This window comes from Ranitomeya imitator, chromosome 1 (assembly GCF_032444005.1).
Source record: "Ranitomeya imitator isolate aRanImi1 chromosome 1, aRanImi1.pri, whole genome shotgun sequence".
Classification (NCBI taxonomy): domain Eukaryota; kingdom Metazoa; phylum Chordata; class Amphibia; order Anura; family Dendrobatidae; genus Ranitomeya; species Ranitomeya imitator.
In genome coordinates this window covers 941,569,845-941,591,714 of record NC_091282.1, presented here as the reverse complement: position 1 = coordinate 941,591,714, position 21,870 = coordinate 941,569,845, and the positions used below count along the sequence as shown (strand labels likewise).

General features: G+C 44.4%; 1 protein-coding gene across 1 annotated transcript; it reads left to right on the top strand.

The window, feature by feature from the left end:
* The first annotated feature begins 8,380 nt into the window (after positions 1-8,380).
* On the top strand, positions 8,381-15,977 carry LOC138655902 (histone H2A.Z-like). The gene is made up of 5 exons (XM_069743629.1): positions 8,381-8,651; positions 9,812-9,889; positions 12,836-12,949; positions 15,003-15,132; positions 15,475-15,977. Exons 1-5 carry the CDS (start codon positions 8,649-8,651, stop codon positions 15,534-15,536), a joined length of 387 nt encoding a protein of 128 aa, XP_069599730.1. The 5' UTR covers positions 8,381-8,648; the 3' UTR covers positions 15,537-15,977.
* Positions 15,978-21,870: the final 5,893 nt, after the last annotated feature.

The following is a 21,870-nucleotide window of genomic DNA, read 5'->3' as shown; positions in this document are numbered from 1 at the left end:
AAAGACATAGACTCATTCAGACCAGCAGGCATAGGAAATCCCACCATGACATCCTTAAGGGCTTCAGAGAGACCCTTTCTGAAAATTGCTGCCAGAGCACATTCATTCCATTGAGTGAGCACAGACCACTTCCTAAATTTCTAACAATATATCTCTACCTCATCCTGACCCTGACACAGAGCCAGCAAGATTTTCTCTGCCTGATCCACTGAATTAGGTTCGTCATAAAGCAATCCAAGCGCCAGGAAAAACGCATCAACATTATTATTATTATTATTTATTGTTATAGCGCCATTTATTCCATGGCGCTTTACATGTGAGGAGGGGTATACATAATGAAAACAAGTACAATAATCTTAAACAATACAAGTCATAACTGGTACAGGAGGAATGAGGACCCTGCCCGCGAGGGCTCACAATCTACAAGGGATGGGTGAGAATACAGTAGGTGAGGGTAGAGATGGTCATGCAGCGGTTTGGTCGATCGGTGGTAGCTGCAGGTTGTAGGCTTGTCTGAAGAGGTGGGTCTTCAGGTTCTTTTTGAAGGTTTCGATGGTAGGCGAGAGTCTGATGTGTTGTGGTAGAGGGTTCCAGAGTAGGGGTGATACGCGAGAGAAATCTTGTATACGATTGTGGGAAGAGGAGATAAGAGGGGAGTAGAGTAGGAGATCTTGTGAGGATCGGAGGTTGCGGGTAGGTAAGTACCGGGAGACGAGGTCACAGATGTATGGAGGAGACAGGTTGTGGATGGCTTTGTACGTCATGGTTAGGGTTTTGTAGTGGAGTCTCTGGGCAATGGGGAGCCAGTGAAGGGATTGACAGAGGGGAGAGGCCGGGGAATAGCGGGGGGACAGGTGGATTAGTCGGGCAGCAGAGTTTAGAATAGATTGGAGGGATCAACATCACGCAATGCCGGATCCCCTGGCGCAAGGGAAAATGCCCAGTCTTGAGGGTCGCCACGTAATAAAGAAATAATGATCTTTACTTGTTGAACTGGGTCACCAGAGGAGCGGGGTTTCAAAGCCAGAAATAGTTTACAATTATTTTTGAAATTCAGAAACTTAGCTCTATCTCCAGAAAATAACTCAGGAATAGGAATTTTAGGTTCTAACATAGGATTCTGAACCACTAAATCTTGAATGTTCTGAACACTTATAGCGAGATTATCCATCAAACAGGACAGACCTTGAATGTCCATGTCTACACCTGTGTTCTGAACCACCCTGATGTAAAGGGGAAAAGAAAGACAAAACACAGTGCAAAGAAAAAAAATGGTCTCAGAACTTCTCTTTTCCCTCTATTGAGAAGCATTAGTACTTTGGGCCTCCAGTACTGTTATGAACAGGTGATTCAGAACCACAATGGACCTAGTTGTTAAGAGCACACAAAGTGACCTGATAGTTACTAACATAGGATGAGCTCTGAGACGTGGAAACTCTGCTGACCGCAATCCCTAATCCTATCATACCACACTAGAGGTAGCCGTGGATTGCGCCTAACGCTCCCTATGCAACTCGGCACAGCCTGAGAAACTAACTAGCCCTGAAGATAGAAAAATAAGCCTACCTTGCCTCAGAGAAATTCCCCAAAGGAAAAGGCAGCCCCCCACATGTAATGACTGAGTTAAGATGAAAATGCAAACACAGAGATGAAATAGATTTAGCAAAGTGAGGCCCGACTTACTGAATAGACCGAGGATAGGAAAGATAGCTTTGCGGTCAACACAAAAACCTACAAACAACCACGCAGAGGGGCAAAAAGACCCTCCGCACCGACTAACGGTACGGAGGTGCTCCCTCTGCGTCTCAGAGCTTCCAGCAAGCAAGAAAAACCAATATAGCAAGCTGGACAGAAAATATAGCAAACAAAAGTAACACAAGCAGAACTTAGTTTATGCAGGGCAGACAGGCCACAAGAACAATCCAGGAGAGAGCAAGACCAATACTGGAACATTGACTGGAGGCCAGGAACAAAGAACTAGGTGGAGTTAAATAGAGCAGCACCTAACGACTTAACCTCGTCACCTGAAGAAGGAAACTCAGAAGCCGCAGCCCCACTCACATATACCAGCGGAAGCTCATAGACAGAACCAGCCGAAGTACCACTCATGACCACAGGAGGGAGCTTGACCACAGAATTCACAACAGAAAGCACAGAACGAATAAGTCCACAACCTGTGGACAGAAAAGAGCAAGCAAGTACTTAACTTTGCTGAACTGGTCAGGATAACAGGGAAATCCAAGAGAGATGTGAATCCAACCAGGAACCATATACAAGTGGCACTGGCTGAAGGGAGGAGCCAGGCATAAATAGCCGAGCAGAAAGACAATCAGTGGAAACAGCTGCAGACTGCTAAATCCAAGGAGCAGCCATACCACTTAAAACCACCGGAGGGAGCCCAAGAGCAGAACTCACAAAAATGCCACTTACAACCACCGGAGGGAGCCCAAGAGCGGAATTCACAACAGTACCCCCCCCCCTTGAGGAGGGGTCACCGAACCCTCACCAGAGCCCCCAGGCCGATCAGGATGAGCCAAGTGAAAAGCACGATCCAAATCGGCGGCATGGACATCGGAGGCAACAACCCAAGAATTATCCTCCTGGTCATAACCCTTCCACTTGACAAGATACTGAAGCCTCCGCCTCGAAAAACGAGAATCCAAAATTTTCTCAACCTCATATTCCAACTCTCCCTCAACCAACACCGGGGCAGGAGGATCAACCGAGGGAACAACGGGCACCACATATCTCCGCAACAAAGATCTATGGAAAAAATTATGAATGGCAAAAGAGGCTGGAAGAGCCAAACGAAAAGACACCGGATTGATAATTTCAGAAATCTTATAAGGACCAATAAACCGAGGCTTAAACTTAGGGGAAGACACCTTCATAGGAACATGACGAGAAGACAACCAAACCAAATCCCCCACACGAAGCCTGGGACCAACACACCGACGGCGGTTAGCAAAACGTTGAGCCCTTTCCTGAGACGTCAAATTGTCCACCACATCAGTCCAAATCTGCTGCAGCCTGTCCACCACAGAATCCACACCAGGACAATCAGAAGGCTCAACCTGCCCCGAAGAAAAACGACGATGAAAACCAAAATTACAAAAGAAAGGTGAAACCAAAGTAGCTGAACTAGCCCGATTATTAAGGGCAAACTCGGCCAACGGCAAGAAAGCCACCCAATCATCCTGATCAGCAGACACAAAGCATCTCAAATAGGTTTCCAAGGTCTGATTAGTTCGCTCAGTTTGGCCATTAGTCTGAGGATGAAACGCCGAAGAAAAAGACAAATCAATGCCCATCCTAGCACAAAAGGCCCGCCAAAACCTAGAGCCAAACTGAGAACCTCTGTCAGACACAATATTCTCCGGAATGCCATGCAAACGAACCACATGCTGAAAAAACAATGGAACCAAATCTGAGGAGGAAGGCAACTTAGGCAAAGGTACCAGATGGATCATTTTAGAGAACCAGTCACAAACAACCCAGATAACAGACATCTTCTGGGAAACAGGAAGATCCGAAATAAAATCCATGGAAATATGCGTCCAGGGCCTCTCAGGGACCGGCAAAGGCAAAAGCAACCCACTAGCTCGGGAACAGCAAGGCTTGGCCCGTGCGCAAGTCCTACAGGACTACACAAAAGCACGCACATCGCGCGACAAGGAAGGCCACCAAAAGGACCTAGCAACCAAATCTCTAGTACCAAAAATCCCAGGATGACCAGCCAACACTGAACAATGAACCTCAGAAATTACCTTACTTGTCCATCCATCAGGAACAAACAGCTCCCCCACTGGACAGCCTATCAGCCTGAAATTCCCGAAGCACCCGCTGCAAATCAGGAGAGATGGCAGAAAGAATCACCCCTTTCTTAATGCCAACTGGCTCAAGGACTCCAGGAGAATCAGGCAAAAAACTCCTAGAGAGGGCATCAGCCTTAACATTCTTAGATCCCGGACGATACGAGACCACAAAATCAAAACGGGAGAAAAACAGAGACCATCGAGCCTGTTTAGGATTCAACTTGGCTGACTCGAGGTAAATCAGATTCTTATGATCAGTCAAGACCACAACGCGGTGCTTAGCTCCCTCAAGCCAATGTCGCCACTCCTCAAATGCCCACTTCATAGCCAACAACTCCCAATTGCCGACATCATAATTGCGTTCCGCAGGCGAAAACTTTCTGGAAAAAAAGCACACGGTTTCATCAAAGAACCATCAGAATCCCTCTGAGACAAAATGGCCCCTGCCCCAATCTCAGAAGCGTCAACCTCAACCTGAAAAGGAAGAGAAACATCCGGCTGACGCAACACAGGGGCAGAAGTAAATTGGCGTTTAAGCTCCCGAAAGGCCTCAACAGCCGCAGAGGACCAATTCGACACATCAGCGCCTTTCTTCGTCAAATCAGTAAGGGGCTTAACCACACTGGAAAAGTTGGCAATGAAACGGCGATAGAAATTAGCAAAGCCCAAAAATTTTTGAAGGCTCTTCACAGATGTGGGTTGAATCCAGTCATAAATAGCTTGGACCTTAACAGGATCCATTTCCATAGACGAGGGAGAAAAAATAAAACCCAAAAAAGAGACCTTCTAAACTCCGAATAGGCACTTAGACCCCTTCACAAATAAAGCATTATCACGAAGGATCTGGAATACCATCCTGACCTGCTTCACATGAGACTCCCAATCATCGGAAAAAAATCAAAATATCATCCAAATATACAACCATGAATTTATCAAGATAATTGCGGAAAATATCATGCATGAAAGATTGGAACACAGATGGAGCATTAGAGAGCCCGAATGGCATCACGAGGTATTCAAAATGGCCTTCGGGCATATTAAATGCAGTTTTCCATTCGTCACCCTGTTTAATACGAACAAGATTATATGCCCCTCGGAGGTCAATCTTAGTAAACCAACTAGCCCCCTTAATCTGAGCAAACAAATCAGAAAGCAAAGGCAAGGGGTATTGGAATTTGACCATGATCTTATTAAGAAGACGATAATCTATACAGTGTTATGGACCTGGTGGTTAGGAGCACCCGGAACGACCTGATGGTTAAACTCACACAGGACAAGCTCTGGGAAGTGGGAGCTCTGCTGACCGCAACCCCTAATCCTATCACACAACTAGAAATAGCCGTGGAGCGTACCTAACACTGCCTAGATGCCTCTTCACAGCCTAATAGCTAACTAGCCCTAAAGATAGAAAATAAAGCCTACCTTGCCTCAGAGAAATTACCCAAAGGAAAAGGCAGCCCCCACATACATTGACTGTGAGTTAAGATGAAAGTCACAAACACAGAAATGAAACAGGTTTAAGCAAAGGGAGGCCAGACTTACTAAACAGACTGAGGATAGGAAAGGTATCTTTGCGGTCAGCACAAAAAACTACAAAAAGACCACGCAGAGTGTGCAAAAAGACTTCCGCACCGACTCACGGTGCGGAGGTGCCACTCTGCATCCCAGAGCTTCCAGCTAGCAAGGCAAAATCATGATAGCAAGCTGGACAAGGAAACAAAGAACAAATAATTAACTAGCAGGGACTTAGCTTCTGCTGGAGTAGACAGGTCACCAGAAAGATCCAAGAGCAACAGAACCAGTACAAGAACATTGACAGCAGGCATGGAGTAACGATCTGAGTGGAGTTAAATAGAGCAGCCAGCCAAAGAATAAACTATGTCACCTGTGGAAGGAACCTCAGAAGCAGCAGCTCCACTCACAGCCACCAGAGGGAGTCCATGGACAGAACTCGCCGAAGTACCATTCATGACCACAGGAGGGAGTTCGATCACAGAATTCACAACAGTACTTCCCCCTTGAGGAGGGGTCACCGAACCCTCACCAGAGCCCCCAGGCCGATCAGGACGAGCCAAATGAAAGGCGCGAACCAGATCGGCAGCATGAACATCAGAGGCAAAAACCCAGGAATTATCTTCCTGACCATAACCCTTCCACTTGACCAGGTACTGGAGTTTCCGTCTCGAAACACGAGAATCCAAAATCTTCTCCACCACATACTCCAACTCCCCCTCGACCAACACCGGGGCAGGAGGATCAACGGAGGGAACCATAGGCGCCACGTATCTCCGCAATAACGACCTATGGGACACATTATGGATGGCAAAAGAAGCTGGAAGGGCCAAACGAAATGACACAGGATTGAGAACTTCAGAAATCTTATACGGACCAATGAAACAAGGCTAAAACTTGCTTGCTGTAGTAAGCTTGGTTCTGCTCTCATATCTATGTAGTAAGCTCGGTTCTGCTCCCATGTCTCTGTAGTAAGCTTGCTTCTACTCCCATATCTCTGTAGTAAGCTCAGTTATGCTCCCATATCTTTGTAGTAAGCTTGGTTCTGCTCCCTTATCTATGTAGTAATCCATCCTCCTCGTGTCTATGTAGTCACCTTGTTTCTGTTACAGTATCTATGTAGGCAGTAAGCTTGGTTCTGCTCCCATATCTATGCAGCAAGCTCCGTTCTATTTATATATCTATGTACAAGCCTGTTTTAAAGCCTGTTATCTCTGTTGCTGTAAAGGTACCGTCTCACAGTGGCACTTTGGTCGCTACGACGGCACGATCCATGACGTTCCAGCGATATACTTACGATCTCGCTGTGTCTGACACGCTACTGCGATCAGGGACCCCGCTGAGAATCGTACGTCGTAGCAGATCGTTTGAAACTTTCTTTTGTCGTCAAGTGTCCCGCTGTGTCGGCATGATCGCATCGTGTAACAAAGGTGTGCACGATATTCTCCACCTCCTCTGCTGATTCTACATCGCAAATACGTCATGAAATTATCGCTCCAGCGCCGTGCATTGCGAAGTGTGACCGCAGTCTACGACGCTGGAGCGATAATGGAGCGACGCTGGAGCGTCACGGATCGTGCCGTCGTAGAGACCAAAGTGCCACTGTGAGACGGTACCTTTATGCAGCAGCCAGAGATAAGCAGGGCAAAGGTGGGCGACTGCAACTCTAGGGCCACTGCCTTGTGATTGCCCCCCAGGCTGAAAAGTGCCAGCCAGCCCCTGGGGCCGATGACAGATAATATAATGGAGGGAAGGGTCCGGCACATCATATTTCTGAAGGCTAATCTTTTAGTTCTGAGTGTGATAAGCTGCTGTCAGTGTACTCTGGTTTTTGGCTCTTTCATAGTAAACCCTAGAGTTTGGCTGAGCGTTAGGCTGCCGTCACACTATCAGTATTTGGTCAGTATTTTACATCAGTATTTGTAAGCCAAAACCAGGAGTGGGTGATAAATGCAGAAGTGGTGTATATGTTTCTATTATACTTTTCCTCGAATTGTTCCACTCCTGGTTTTGGCTTACAAATACTGATGTAAAATACTGACCAAATACTGATAGTGTGACGGCAGCCTTAGGCTAGGTTCACATTGCGTTAGGGCAATCCGTTAAGCGCATAGCGCTAGCGGATTGCGCTAACGCAATGTTTCATTTTGGTCCGCATTTGCCGTCCCCGCTAGCGCAGATCCCCGATCTGCGCTAGTGAGGTCCGTCACAAAAGAATGGCACATCGCTAGCACGTGCCGAAAATGGCACGCGCTAGCGATGCGCTACAGGCAGAAATAACATTGCCGTCAATGGGTGCGCTAACGGACCCGTTGCACGGCGTTAATTGCGACATTTTCGCCGTGCAACACTGTCCGTTAGCGTTAAACCCATTAACGCAATGTGAACCTAGCCTTACTGTGTATGGGAGACATAGCTGCTTGCAGATTATGTGACACATCAGTGTGCGGTCCAAGGTTTTCATGGACTCGTAGGCTATATTGACACTTTGCGGATTTTGCTGCGGATCCGCAGCGGATTTGACCGCTGCGGATCCGCAGCAGTTTCCCATGAGTTTACATTACAATGTAAACCTACGGGAAACAAAAAACGCTGTGCACATGCTGCAGAAAAATCCGCGCGGAAACGCTGCGGATTACATTCCGCAGCATGTCACTTCTTTTCTGCAGATTTTCACCTGCTCCAATAGAAAACTGCAGATGAAAATCCGCAGAAGAAAACGCAGTAAAAACCGCGATAAATCCGCAGTAAAAACCGCAATGGGTTTTCACTGCGGATTTTGGAATTCTGCTGCGGAAAAATCCACAGTGGAATCTGCAAAGTGTGAACATAGCCGTAGATTTGACTGTGCGATTTTGATCTTTTACTGACTCCATGTTTTGTTTTGTTTTTGCAAACATATGGTCCATAAAAAACCATACATGTGAATAGACCCAAAACACGAAAGTGGGTCTATAGTTCTATCAGTGAAAAACGCAGATACAACATGTACGTGCAGACGTCTGAATGAGGCAAATGTGCCGGCCATTTTTGCCTCAGTACACGGGCGGTGGACTGTCTGCTCCTATCTCCTCACAGGAATAATCCCGAGGGGCCATTCGGTTTCCTGTCCCTCTCTCCTCCACCACAGCTCCCCTCAGCAGGAGGCATTTTGTGTGTAGCCCGCCCCATTCCTCTTCACCTCAGCAGCACTCTCCGCCTCTAAACAATGAGGCCGCCCGCCATTGGTCACCTCTGAGCTCGAGTTCCTGAATGTGTGGAACTCCATATAAATGGTGGCAGTGAGCGCACGAGGCTTTGTGGATCGTGTGAGCTCCAGTCATGGTGAGTGTGCGGCCTCTTGTGGGAACAAGCAGACTTTTGTGTCTTCCTCTCCTCCTCTGTACGCTTCCATTCTTCATTTCTAGCCATATTTCCCGCCTGAGGTAAAGTCTTGCTGTAGTTTTCTGCGATGTACATGATGTTTTCCCTCCTTCTTGAGTTGGAGCCCTGTGCAGAGCAGCCATGTCCGCACTCCAGTGTAATGTGGGGCTTGTGTAGAAATATAAGCAGTGTATATAATGGGCGCTTTGGTGGGAATCCGTGTGTTCCCCGGGCCTCCGCTGCTGTAGGAGGGAGAGCTCGCCTTCCCCCTTTCTTTCCTGCCCGCGCCCCTCCCCCACGCGCTCGGAGCTTTTGCTTTGTGGCGCTTTCTCGGCTGTTTGTCGCCCAAACCCTCTCGGATGGCAGGACAGGGGTCTGTGCGGCGGGCATCACTGGGGGGAGACGGTGTTCATTTATTGGGGCGAAAGAGCCGTAGAGGTGAATGAGTGACACATGCGGCCTGCAGCGGGGGAGAGCACTGAGCGGGAATGTGCCGGGCTCCTGGGCGGGAGATTCATTGTGGGGTGCTGGGAATGTGGGGAGAAACCAGAGGAAGGTTAATCATAATGTTAGCGAATGACCTGTGGATCTAAGCCATGAACCTCTGTAGGCCCGGTCCATGAGTTGTCAGCATATCCTCAGTACCGGGAACCTGTATTGGGTAATAACGCCATATATTCTCACATAACAAGCTAAGTCCAAACTGCTTATGGCAGTGCCCAGAACTGGCAGCCATGGTGAAGGAGCCAGTGGTCCGCAGACCTCCATATACAGCGGGGACTTGGGTTATTCCAGTATACCTTTGGTGTGTATTCACACATAACTGCACTGTATTGTGATCTCCATAGCTGCTGATTGACTACTGTTAGAGATCTGCCATTAATCTTGGATTTCTTTTTTTGTTTATGGTGATTCTGACATCCAGTGACCCTTCTACAGGATTCTTACACGACCGGTCACCCCCATTTATGGCCCTAATGTTGCGCTATAACAATGCCTGCTTATAATAGACCTATGGATGAATGACGTTAGTCATATTAGTCAGCAGAACAGTAGCTGTACTAACGTTACAACTAAATGTAATGAATATTTACATTAACTGGTGGTCATTTATTTTACAGGCTGGTGGCAAAGCTGGTAAAGATTCTGGCAAAGCAAAAGCGACTTCTGTTACTCGCTCTTCAAGAGCAGGACTGCAGGTAAGCAATGGTTAACCACATTTTTCTCATGAAATTATTTTTTATTTCTGATAGTTATGAGTGACCAAGCAGCATTATGGGACTTCATTTCTCAGATGGGTAGGCCCTAATTTCTGTGACCTCCAACTATTCAATGTGTTTGGCATTCCCTATGGATATACGACAGATGTCTCATTTAAATAACCATTTAAGTTTTGCATCCTACATAGCTTTCAATCTTCAAAATCTTATTATCAGTATATGATAAACTTTACAAAGACTGCCATATACCTCAATCTTAAACAGAAGCTCACTGAGGCTGTGTGCACACGTTATTTTTTGCATTTTTTTTTTCGCTATAAAAACGCTTTAAATAAAACCATACATATGCATCCTATCCTTTATAATGCATTCCGCAATTTATGTGCATATGTTGCGCTTTTTTCCCATGAAAAAACGCATCGCGGTAAAAAATAGGCTTAGCCTGTTCATTAATTTTGCGGATTTCCCACTATATTATTGCATTGGGAAATCTCTGCAAAAAAATGCATGCGGATTTCTTGCAGAAAATGTCCGGTTTTGTTCAGGAAATTTCTGCAAGAAATCCTGACATGTGCGCACAGCCTGAAGTGGCATAGATTGTTATAATTCATATCGATTTCTTGTTGCTAATCTTGGCAAATCGATCAGTCTGATGTTGGCCCTGTGGTCACACTTAAGAAAAGTGCTGAATGGCACAAGTCCAAAGCTACAGTTTTTTGCTAAACCCCTTAGACACTGCCCTTTTTTTTTTTCACCTTTATTTTTCCATCAATACGACACCATTGGTTTTACCATATTGTGTACTAGGAAATGGGGGGGGGGGGGGACGACTCCCAACTCCCCAAGTGCGGTCAAATTGCAAATAATGGTGACCAAAAAACGTAATTCTGGCGTTTTGATTGATTTTTTTTTTTTGTTATTATTGCTACGCAGTTTAGTGTTCTGGTTTATCCTGGGGTGAAAGGGGGGTGGTTTTAACCCTTGTACCCCCAAGGGTGGTTTGCACGTTAATGACCGGGCTAATTTTTATCATTCTGACCACTGTCCCTTTATGAGGGTGATTCTAACACTGTTTTCTCGTGACGTATTGTACTCCATGATAGTGGTAAAATTTCCTAGAAATTACTTGAATTTATTTGTGAAAAAAAAAAACGAAATTTGGCAACAATTTCACAAATTTCCAACTTTGAATTTTCCCTTAAATCACAGATGTCACACAAAATACTTAATAAGTAACATTTCCCACATGTCTACTTTACATCAGCGCAAATTTGGAACCAAATGGTTTTTTTTTTTGTTGGAGTTACAAGGCTTAAAAGTTGACCAGCAATTTATCATTTTTAAAACTTTTTTTTTTTTGGGGGACCACATCACATTTGAGGTCCCTTTCAGGGGTCTATATGATAGAAAATACCTAAGAGTGACACCATTGTAAAAGCTGCACCCCCTCAAGGTGCTCAAAACAACATTCATGAAGTTTATTAACCCTTCAGGTGTTTCACAGGAATTTTTGGAATGTTTAAGGTTAAGTGCACACGTCGCAGAATTGCCGTGGAAATTTCCGCGGCAATTCCTGCCGCGGGTATATCGCATGCGGAATTGGCATGCATATTGCTGCTAAAAACTAGCATTTTGCAAGCATTAATTTGCAGAATGCTAGCGTTTTCCAAGCGATCTGTAGCATCGCTTGGAAAACTGATTTGACAGGTTGGTCACACTTGTCAAACAGTGTTTGACAAGTGTGACCAACTTTTAACTATTGATGCAGCCTATGCAGCATCAATAGTAAAAATATATAATGTTAAAAAAAAAAATGGTTCTCACCTTCCAAAGGCAGCCGATCTCCAGCGATGCACGCGGCGGCTTCCATTCCTATAGATGCTTTGTCTGCAGGACCAGCGATGACGTCACGGTCAAGTGACCGCGACGTCATCGCAGGTCCTTCACACAAAGCATCCATGGAAGCGGCCGCGTGCACCGATGAGAGGCGGGAAGACTACGGAGCCATCAGAAGGTGAGTATATCACTATTTTTTTTTTTTTTTTATTTTAATTCTTTTTTTTTTTTTTTTTTTTTTTTTTTTTTTACAATTATATGGTGCCCAGTCCGTGGAGGAGAGTCTCCTCTCCTCCACCCTGGGTACCAACCGCACATAATCTGCTTACTTCCCGCATGGTGGGCATAGCCCCATGCGTGAAGTAAGCAGTTCAATGCATTCCTACGTGTGCGGAATCCCCGTGATTCCGCAAATTTAATGAACATGCTGTGTTTTTTTTTCTGGAATGCGATTCCGCTGAAGAAAACAACGCAGCATGTGCACAAAAAATGCGTATTGCATTCTAATAAATAGGATGCTTAATGTGAGCGTTATTTTTGCGGTTTTATAGTGAAAAATCTGCTGCGTGTGCACACAGCCTAAAAAAAAAAAATGAACATTTAAACTATTTATTTTTTATTTTTTTCCCCACAAAAATGGGCAGATTTCCGGCACTATTGCCAGAAGTGCCGAATGCCACTGTCAGAGTTTGACTGTTTGGGTTTTTTAATGGGTTAACAGCCACAGGAGGAATGCATTTACACTTGCGGCTGTTGGGGGTACATGACAGCTGATCAGATCAGTTGTCATGTGCCGGAAAAGGTGCTGGCTCATCGCCAGAGCCCGCACCAAACAAGGGGAGGCGTCCATTGACTGATAGTCAGCTGTGTAACAAAACTTGCTTTTTATTTAAGAGCTTAATCCTTTATACAATACTATCCAAACGTGTCCCACAAAATCATAGGTTTTCTATTGGGAACCCAAATATCAGTCTGTCAGGATACCTCAGACAAAGTCCGCAAGATGATTCAAGGAATACTTACTTGCTCTTAGGCTTTCTAGAGTTGCTTAGTCTTACATAAACATCTGATTCTACTTTTGATCTTTAGTTTCCAGTGGGTCGTATCCATCGTCTTCTGAAAAACAGAACTACCAATCATGGCCGGGTTGGTGGAACGGCTGCAGTTTACACAGCAGCAATCCTGGAGTATCTCACTGCTGAGGTAAGCCTTAAGTGGAATAGAAAGGAGGGAAAGTCTTTGAAGGAGTTTTCAGACTGTTATTTTTAATAAACATTTTAATCAATAGATCTTTGAATAATATTAAATTCCACAATTGGATGTTAACAAAAAATGTTCCTGTGCGGAGATAATCTTATAAATGTGGTTTTCCCATAAACAAAATATTTTAACTGGATCTTAGAATAAAAATAAGTTCCACAATTGGAAGTGTTGAGATATTTTTCCTGTGCCGAGAATCTTTTACATATGCCCCTTTTATGTACTGTGTAATAGCCATGTCCTGTACAAGGGCATGGTCTGATCATACCACATCTCCTGGGCAGGGGAGTAAACAAAAGAGAGAATACAGACAGGACAGATGGGATCACAAATGTACAGGAAAACCATTGCTTAAAGGGAAGGTACCACGTTTGTAGATCATTAATAAATCAATGTAATGTAGCATAACATGCTGTTATAACCAAGTTTTGATAGCATTTAAAACATATTTCGTGTGTTAGGAGTTTTAAAAAGGCACTGGGGGCTGACATCTTGTTTTCCCTGCAGCAGCACAACACTATCAGTGAGATAATACGGCACCCTATGGTCATAGGAGATACCCTATCTCTAACATTGCAGCCTCATTAGCTGTGATCTGGGCACGCCTCTGTGGGCTGCACAATTCACAGTAGTGGGAGTGTTCTGCTGCCATATTCATGGAGCCCTCGGATCTGCTAATTAAACATAAGTACTGCTTCCATCAAAACAGACCTTAGATTGAGGGGAGTAAAAAGAGGTTAAAAGGACCCTCCCATCTCCACCACTCAGGTTTTTTCCTGTCCCAGTGAGGATAGGAACGACGAGTGGAAGCTCCTATCCCTGGTTGCATTGGGTGGATCGGGGGCCCCAGCCTTTCCCTTCCTGCTAGCAAGATATGTGCAGCCTACACCCTCCGATGGGGGGGTGTCCCTCAGCCCACCTCTGTGAAGCGCTGCTTCTGAGTTGTGAGGCGCTTTTCCCTGCCAGGGTGCTCTCGGTTATGACGTCTGCCTCAGGCATGCTGCAAGTCCTGTGGGCGCGCTTCCGGTGACATCATCTCTGCAGGCTGGGCAGAGCACTTCCGGGTCACGGCCAGCATGTGTTCTACAGTGGAATGCAGGAAGAGGGCCCAACGTCTGGGTATTGTATAAATTTGGTCCTGGAATGTGAGTAGGGTGCCCTACTGTAAGGTTACGATATGGAGGTTTCCGCTAAGGCCTGGGTCATACTTGCAAGTGCAAGGCGAGAATCTCTTGCTTCAATACCCAGCACGCTGCACGCTCCAGTCCTGAGTGCCGGATATTGAAGCGAGAGACTCTCACGTGAGTAAGCTTGCAATGTGACACCCACTTTAAAGGGACTCAGTCACCTGAATTTTGAGGGAACAATTTTCAGCCATAGAGGCGGGGTTTTCGGGTGTTTGATTCACCCTTTCCTTACCCGCTGGCTGCAATATTGGATTGAAGTTCATTCTCTGTCCTCCATAGTACACGCCTGCGCAAGGCAAGATTGCTCTCTCCATGGAGACCATCAGGGCCACACAATCGCATTACGTTGTCCTGATGGAAGCACACATGGAACCCATTCCTAAGCAATTCTCCTCGATGTTGCGATCACTACTGACTGCAACAACAGAGGGATTAAATGCCTGCGATCGGTGCTGGACTCGATTGTGGGCATTGCTGCGGGGTGTCAGAAACACAACTCTCACAGAGCAGTATATGTACAGTGCATGTCAGGAAGGGCATTATACATGCAGTCTCCTTACTGTGATATACCCTATTATGTTTGAAGGGGATATATCCTCTTTACGTTTTAGAGCAACTTTCTCTGTACACAAAGGTGCTAAAGAAATGTGTCCTGTTACTTCATCTATCGGTGAATCGTGGAGTAAGCAGAAGTACTATATATTTTTTTTTTTTTCTTTTCTCAAAGGCATGACAATTTGTTCTAAGTGATACAGATACGTGTTTAAGTTTTTTTTTGTTTTTTTTTTTGTTTTTTTTTCCTCTTCAAGGTACTTGAATTGGCAGGAAACGCTTCAAAAGATCTCAAAGTGAAGCGTATAACACCACGTCACTTGCAGCTCGCCATAAGAGGGGATGAAGAACTGGATGCCCTCATTAAGGCTACTATTGCTGGTGGTGGTAAGTACGCTGATGGTTACTTTCAGATCTACAGTAGATTACTGTGAGGGATTTGCTTTGCATTTAACTTATTTTGTGGAAATATATAAAAAGATATGTAGCTCTGGTCTATGACTGGCAGTTGTGACTTCTGAAGTTTGTTCCTTTTTCCCTTTGAATACAAATTAAGTATTGTAGTCATAATGATCAAAAGGATAGGATAGTAAATTGCTCCCAACTCTATTGTTTGGATCTTTCTTGGGGCTGGGGTCAAGAGACGCTAAGTAAATAAGGTTGACAGAAGTTCAGAAAGCTCATTGGTGTAGCGATTCTTAAACTTCTATATAATTGCTTTCCTTGTAGGTGTCATTCCTCATATTCACAAGTCCTTGATTGGCAAGAAAGAACAACAGAATGCTGTCTAACTGAACCATCAAACATGGATGTGGACTTTGACCAATTTGCAGTTTGCTTGAGTTCCCATCGAAGTTACAGCCTGACATTTGGACTGTAACCAGTTTTAAGTTTTGGCTTCAAAGAAGCCAGTTCTGCATTGAAACGGCTGGGCATCTTACTTCAGTGGACCCTGGATCAAGATTGGAGAATAAAGCGTGAGGTCTTGATAAATTTTCCCTCTAGGCTATGTTCCCATGATGAGTGTCTAGTGAGTTTTTGCATAATTAAAAAAAAAAAAAAAGTAAGTAACCTATTTTACTTAATGGGTGCTGGAAATCTGCTAATTAAAAACTCACCAAAACCTCATCGGAATGTAGCCTTAGAGATTCTTAAAAAAAACCTTGGGAAACCGTGAGCTAATCTTTTGGATATCTGTATTTTTACAATAAATTTAACACTATATTCAGTCAGTTGGTGAGGGTTTTTTTTTTTTTTTTTTCCCCAAGGGGTTATCCAACTTATGAAACGCTGCTTAAATCGCAGCTATCAGTGTGGTGTTACAGCTGCATTAACTAAAGCCGCGCTGGCCCACCTCTGTGCCTGAAAGCCGGACGCTGCCCGGAGGAATAAAGTTCATTCCCACCTGGCAGTGGGGCTCTTGGTGCAGGTGCCAGGCAGCTTCAGGACGCTCTTAACTTTTGGGTTAATGGTATCTGCTGGTTAATATGAATGCAGCCTTATAGCTGTATTGAGCATAGCGGAAACACTGTAGGCCTTAGATTAAAGATGAAGTATTTATGGATACTAATATTGCAGTCTATAGTACTATTCATTACAACAATTGTTATATTCTACAGAAAACATGGGACAAAGCCAGCACTCGTTTAGTATTTAAGTAGCAGGAGCACATATGCCATGTCCAATATACAGACATTAACTATTGTTGCATTTACGTGCACATTATTTTAATACTATCGGAATGCTGGCCTTGCCTTATGCTTTCTGCCTTGTGCATTTCAGGGATGTGGCAGCCTCCTAGGCTGTGCACCTTAAGGTTAAAGGGAATCTGTCACCCCAAAAATGGCCTATAAAACAAAGGCCACCGGCATCGGGGGCTTATCTACAGCATTTTATAATGCTGTAGATAAGCCCACGATGTAACCGGAAAGATGAGAAAAACAGGTTATTATACTCACCCATGGGCGGTCTGATGGGCGTCCCGGTCTGGCGCCTCCCATCTTCATGATTAGGTTCTCTTCTTGTCGCGGCTCCTGCGCAGGCGTATTTTGTCTGCCCTGTTGAGGGCAGAGCCAAGTACTGCAGTGTGCAGGCGCTGGGGCCTCTCTGACCTTTCCCAGTGCACTGTGCAGTACTTTGCTCTGCCCTCAACAGGGCAGACAAAGTACGCCTGCGCAGGAGCCGTGGCAAGAAGAGGACGTGATCATATGAAGATGGGACGCCCCGGACTAGACCGACGCCCATCGGACCGACCCTGGCTGAGTATAAAATAACCTGTTTTTCTTATCTTTCAGGATACATCGGGGCGGCGGTTTATCTACAGCATTACAAAATGCTGTAGATAAGCCCCTGATTCTGGTGGCCTTAGTTTATAGGCCATTATTAGGGTGACTGGTTCCCTTAAGTTCCCACAATTCATTTTTGACGCTAAATATCTTCACTGTGCAAAACAGTATTTTACAGTTCCATCAAAACAAATGGGTTTTATAGAAATCTAATGCCAAACATCAGAAGGGGTGCTGTAGAGAAAGTTCAAGTAAGTTTTCTGCTCAGGGCAGGCAGGGGGCGACTGTTTCTCCCGCTCTGCAATGTCTTCTCAGCCTGCTGTCTGCACCAGAGAGGTAATAGGGCCGGCTCCATGTTTCGTGGGCCCCTTTAACACACATCCCTATTCATGATGCACAGATACGGCAGAGAAATATAGGTATAATACAATACCAAAGATCTCACTTTTTACATACCGTATTTTTCTGACCATAAGATGCACTCTTTTTTTCCTCCAAATTTGGGAGGAAAGTGTGGGTGTGTCTTATGGTAGGGATGTAACGTGGGGAAGGGGGCAGCAGCGAGTGGGATTGCACTAGGAGGCAGAAAATATCCCTGATGGGCTTGAGGAATCAGCGCTGGGGAAACCACATGGTCCCGATCATTAAAGTGCAGTGAATATTCATTAGCTGCTCCCTGCCCACCTGTCAGCTGAGCAGTGAGTTGGGAGCAGCAAATGAATACTCCTTCACAGGGACACGCATGATTTCCCCAGTGCTGGATTTCTGCAGCAGCCGGGGAGATCTGTGTGTCCGGTGGAGGAGGCAGCAGGGGCCAGAGGGGACCAGATCGCTGCATACCTGCCTGCCAGGGCTGTGCTGGATGCTAAGTGCTCCAGCACAAGGACCTGTGATGCCAGGAGTGGGCGGGCTGGAGCATCACATGGCAGCACAGAGCCCTCCCTCTTCTGATGTTATCACAGGTCCTGCAGACACCACACTACAATCTGCAAGCTTACTCCTGTGCTGTGGAGAGGCAGGGAGAGCTCGGTGGTGTCATGGGATGCTACAGCATTTTACCTCACCACAGCTGGCTGGCTGCCACAATTAAAAGGTTAGTTACTACAACACACAATAAAGCACTCTACCACTTCTGTGGTGAACTATAACGCTCAGCATGCCATAGGATCTGCAGGACATGCTGGGAGTTATAGTTCTCCCAATGGGATCTCAAAGCAGCAGTCCAGTGTTATTTTTCAGTGCTGGAGTGGTGCTTTAAATATAAGTCCTGTCTCCCAATTCTTATACTCACCCTCCAGCGTCTTCATATAGTACTTTACAGCAACCACACTGGTCCCGTAGCTTCCAACATAATGGCATACTATTATATAATAACAACACATAAAATATTTAATAACAAACATACTATTATACCACCTTTTTTGCTTCAAATATATTTTTCCCTATTTTCCACCTCTAAATCCTGGGTGCGTCTTATAGTCTGAAAAATATGGTAATATGAGTGATATCTGTTGTAAATTCTACAATAACTGAAACCAGCCAGTATAGTCCTCCATACAGTATTATGGGCACCACATAATGCTTCATACAGAATAATGAGCCCCATATATTGCACCATTCAGAATAATGGACCACATATAATGCGCCATGATGTATAGTGAGCCACATATGGGACTCATTGTGTATGGAGCATTATATTTGCTACATACAGTATGAGCCCCATATAATGCTCCATATAGAATGGTACCTACTCAAAGGTGAATACATAGTGGATGCTTTCCTGAAACGGAAAGTACTTGCAAGCAGCATAATACAAAGAATAGCAGGTTTACCCAGAATCCTTTGCAGTAGGCGGAGCTATGCAAATCATCTCTTTCCACCCCAGTCTAATCCACAGCGCTTGGAACCGCCAAGCGTGCAATGCTGCGGATTAGTTTCTAAATTTACACAGCCAACCAATTCCTACCTGTGGACACGTGTTTCGGGCTTTAGGCCCTCATCAGCACAGGGCTGGAATTGGTTGGTTGTATGGAGTGGGGCTCGGTGAGCAAGCGATACATATATGCTAGCCACCTTAGGGAGAGACCCAAGTTGGGCTAAATGTAGTGGGACGAAAGAGACCGAAAAGCCCTCTACTTAAAGGAAATACATAGTGGATGCTTTCCTGGGTCTCTCCCTAAGGTGGCTAGCATATATGTATCGCTTGCTCACCGAGCCCCACTCCATACAGCCAACCAATTCCAGCCCTGTGCTGATGAGGGCCTAAAGCCCGAAACACGTGTCCACAGGTAGGAATTGGTTGGCTGTGTAAATTTAGAAACTAATCCGCAGCATTGCACGCTTGGCGGTTCCAAGCGCTGTGGATTAGACTCGGGTGGAAAGAGATGATTTTGCATAGAACCGCCTACTGCAAAGGATTCTGCGTAAACCTACTATTCTTTGTATTGTATTATGCTGCTTGCAAGTACTTTCGTTTCAGGAAAGCATCCACTATGTATTTCCTTTAACCCCTTAATGACCGCCAATACGTCTTTTAACTGACCTGAGATTTAAGAGCATAGCTTCCCCATACAGGTGACAATCCAGCAGCTGTCGGCTGTACATTATAGCTGACAACTTGCTGTATCAGCCACGATCAGTGTTGGCACCGTCCATATTTGTTTAACCCCTTAGATGCTGCTGTCAATAGTGACTACATCATTATAAATGGTTAACAGAGTGTGGGGGCTTCCTCTTTATCCCAATTGGTGCCCTCAAATCATGATTTTGTGGTCCTGATATTTGCGATGGCAACTGACGACCAAATAGCGGCCTTAGAGTCTGTCGGCTGTTGTAACCTGTTCAGAAGTTACCGACATTTAGGCGGTAAAAATACACATTTTCATTTCTGTCATGCCACTTTGCATTAATTCCTGTAAAGCACCTGAAGGGTTAATAAACTACCTGACTGCAGTTTTCAATATGTCAGGGGGTGCTGTTTTTAAAATGGTATCACGTTTGGGGGTTTCCCAATATATGAGACCCCTAAAGTCAATTCAAACATGGATAGGTCCCTAAAAAAATAAATGTAAATTTCCTGGAAAAAATGAAAAATTGCTGCTACATTTTTAAACCTCCTAAAATGCTAACAAAATAAAAGAACATTTTACAAATGATGCTGATGTAAAGCCGACATGTGGGAAATGTTGTTTATTAATGGTTTGCTGTGGTATGACCATCTGGATTAAAGGGATAATCATTCAAACTTTGAAAATTGCTAATTTTTTTTACATTTTTCTCAAATTTTTTTATATTTTTTATAAATAAACACAAAATATATTGACCTACATTTACCATTATCATAAAGTAGTATAATGTGTCACGAAAAAACAATCTCAAAATCACTGGGATTTGCTGAAGCGTTGCAGAGTTATTACCACATAAAGTGACACTGGTCAGATTTCAAAAATTTGGCTCTGTCACTAAGGGGTTAAGTAGAGGGCTTTTCGGTCTCTTTCGTCCCGCTACATTTAGCCCAACTTGGGTCTCTCCCTAAGGTGGCTAGCATATATGTATCAAAGGTGAATAGACACACGTATACATAAAAATACTAAATTGTATTCGGTAACCAGATAAAATACAGGGAAGAAATGGTAAACACATGGGAGGGAGGGGGAGTCCTATGCAGGGAACTCTCTACAAAACATACCGTAAGTAAAAACACAAAAATTGAGCTTTGAGTTGGGACACATGCAGCTCAAACGCATGTTCACATTGGCCATAAAACCTGCAAGAGGAAAAAATGAGCAAAAACCCTGCTTAACTAAGTAAATAAAATGCAAAAAGTGTATTTAAGTTTTTAGTAATACTGCTTGTTTTTTTGTTGTTTTCTTAATCAAAAATAGCATAAAAGCCATCCCACCACAAGGTAACTGATCTGGACAGTCCCACAGTATCCTATACAGGAAACTCGCTGTTGTATAAGTAGTGGGTACAACGGTCCATTTAAGGGTCATTCCATGTCAAGTGAACCAATGATTTTTAGCATCTTTTTTAGCATTTCTTTTGAGATTTTGTTATTTGGTAATAGTGTGTCAGAGAATGCAAGATGTGAAGAAGAAAAAATTCTAGACTTTTTTTTTTTTAGTTTGAAAGTTCGGAAAAAGTGTGAATTTTGGTGTTGCTTGCCTTTATATTTCTCTTCATAACTCAAGCTAGAAAAAAAGATAGAGAAACAAAATAAACACCAATCTACTCTGAACTGTACAGGCTTTTTACCAGATGTCACAAGAGTATTTTTGGTATTTTACCCATGCAAACGCAAAATTTTATAAGTGTTTCCGAAAAAAAGTTTAATTTAAAAATGTCAAACTGCACATGTGCCTGCTATGCTCTTATCTACCTCTGTACCAAAATACAAGTTGGGATCATATATAAAAAAAACCTCCTAGTGTCAGTTCGAAAATCTTGAATTTAGCATGTGGTCTAAAAGTGTGGGGTCTATATTTACCAAATCCATGATTTTTAGATATTACTGTATTTTATTATGTTACAGCTTAGAAGCAGGAGATGACAGAGGAGAAAGCTTTGTTAGAGCTTAACCTGGGAATGAACAGGGGTAGACAGTGAATGCAGAGCAGATGACAGGCCAGCAGCTCGAGCCTCCAGAGGCCATATTCAGACTCGGGTGAAAAAACTATTCTTACAATCCAGTTCATGTACTGTACAAACCAGGACTACGAAGAGGAGAGTTTGTTAAAACAACGGTTACAGGAAGCAGAACCCATCAGAGGGACTCTGCAATACTGGACTGTCATCCCATGTAGTGAAACAGAAATTAAAACAAGGATTTCTTCATTCA

Bases quoted from the DNA above. Each gene is read 5' to 3' on its own strand.
- LOC138655902 (XM_069743629.1), top strand. The intron at 9,890-12,835 runs GTAAGCAATGGT...TTTGATCTTTAG, and splicing joins CTTCAAGAGCAGGACTGCAG to TTTCCAGTGGGTCGTATCCA. The intron at 12,950-15,002 runs GTAAGCCTTAAG...TTCCTCTTCAAG, and splicing joins TGGAGTATCTCACTGCTGAG to GTACTTGAATTGGCAGGAAA.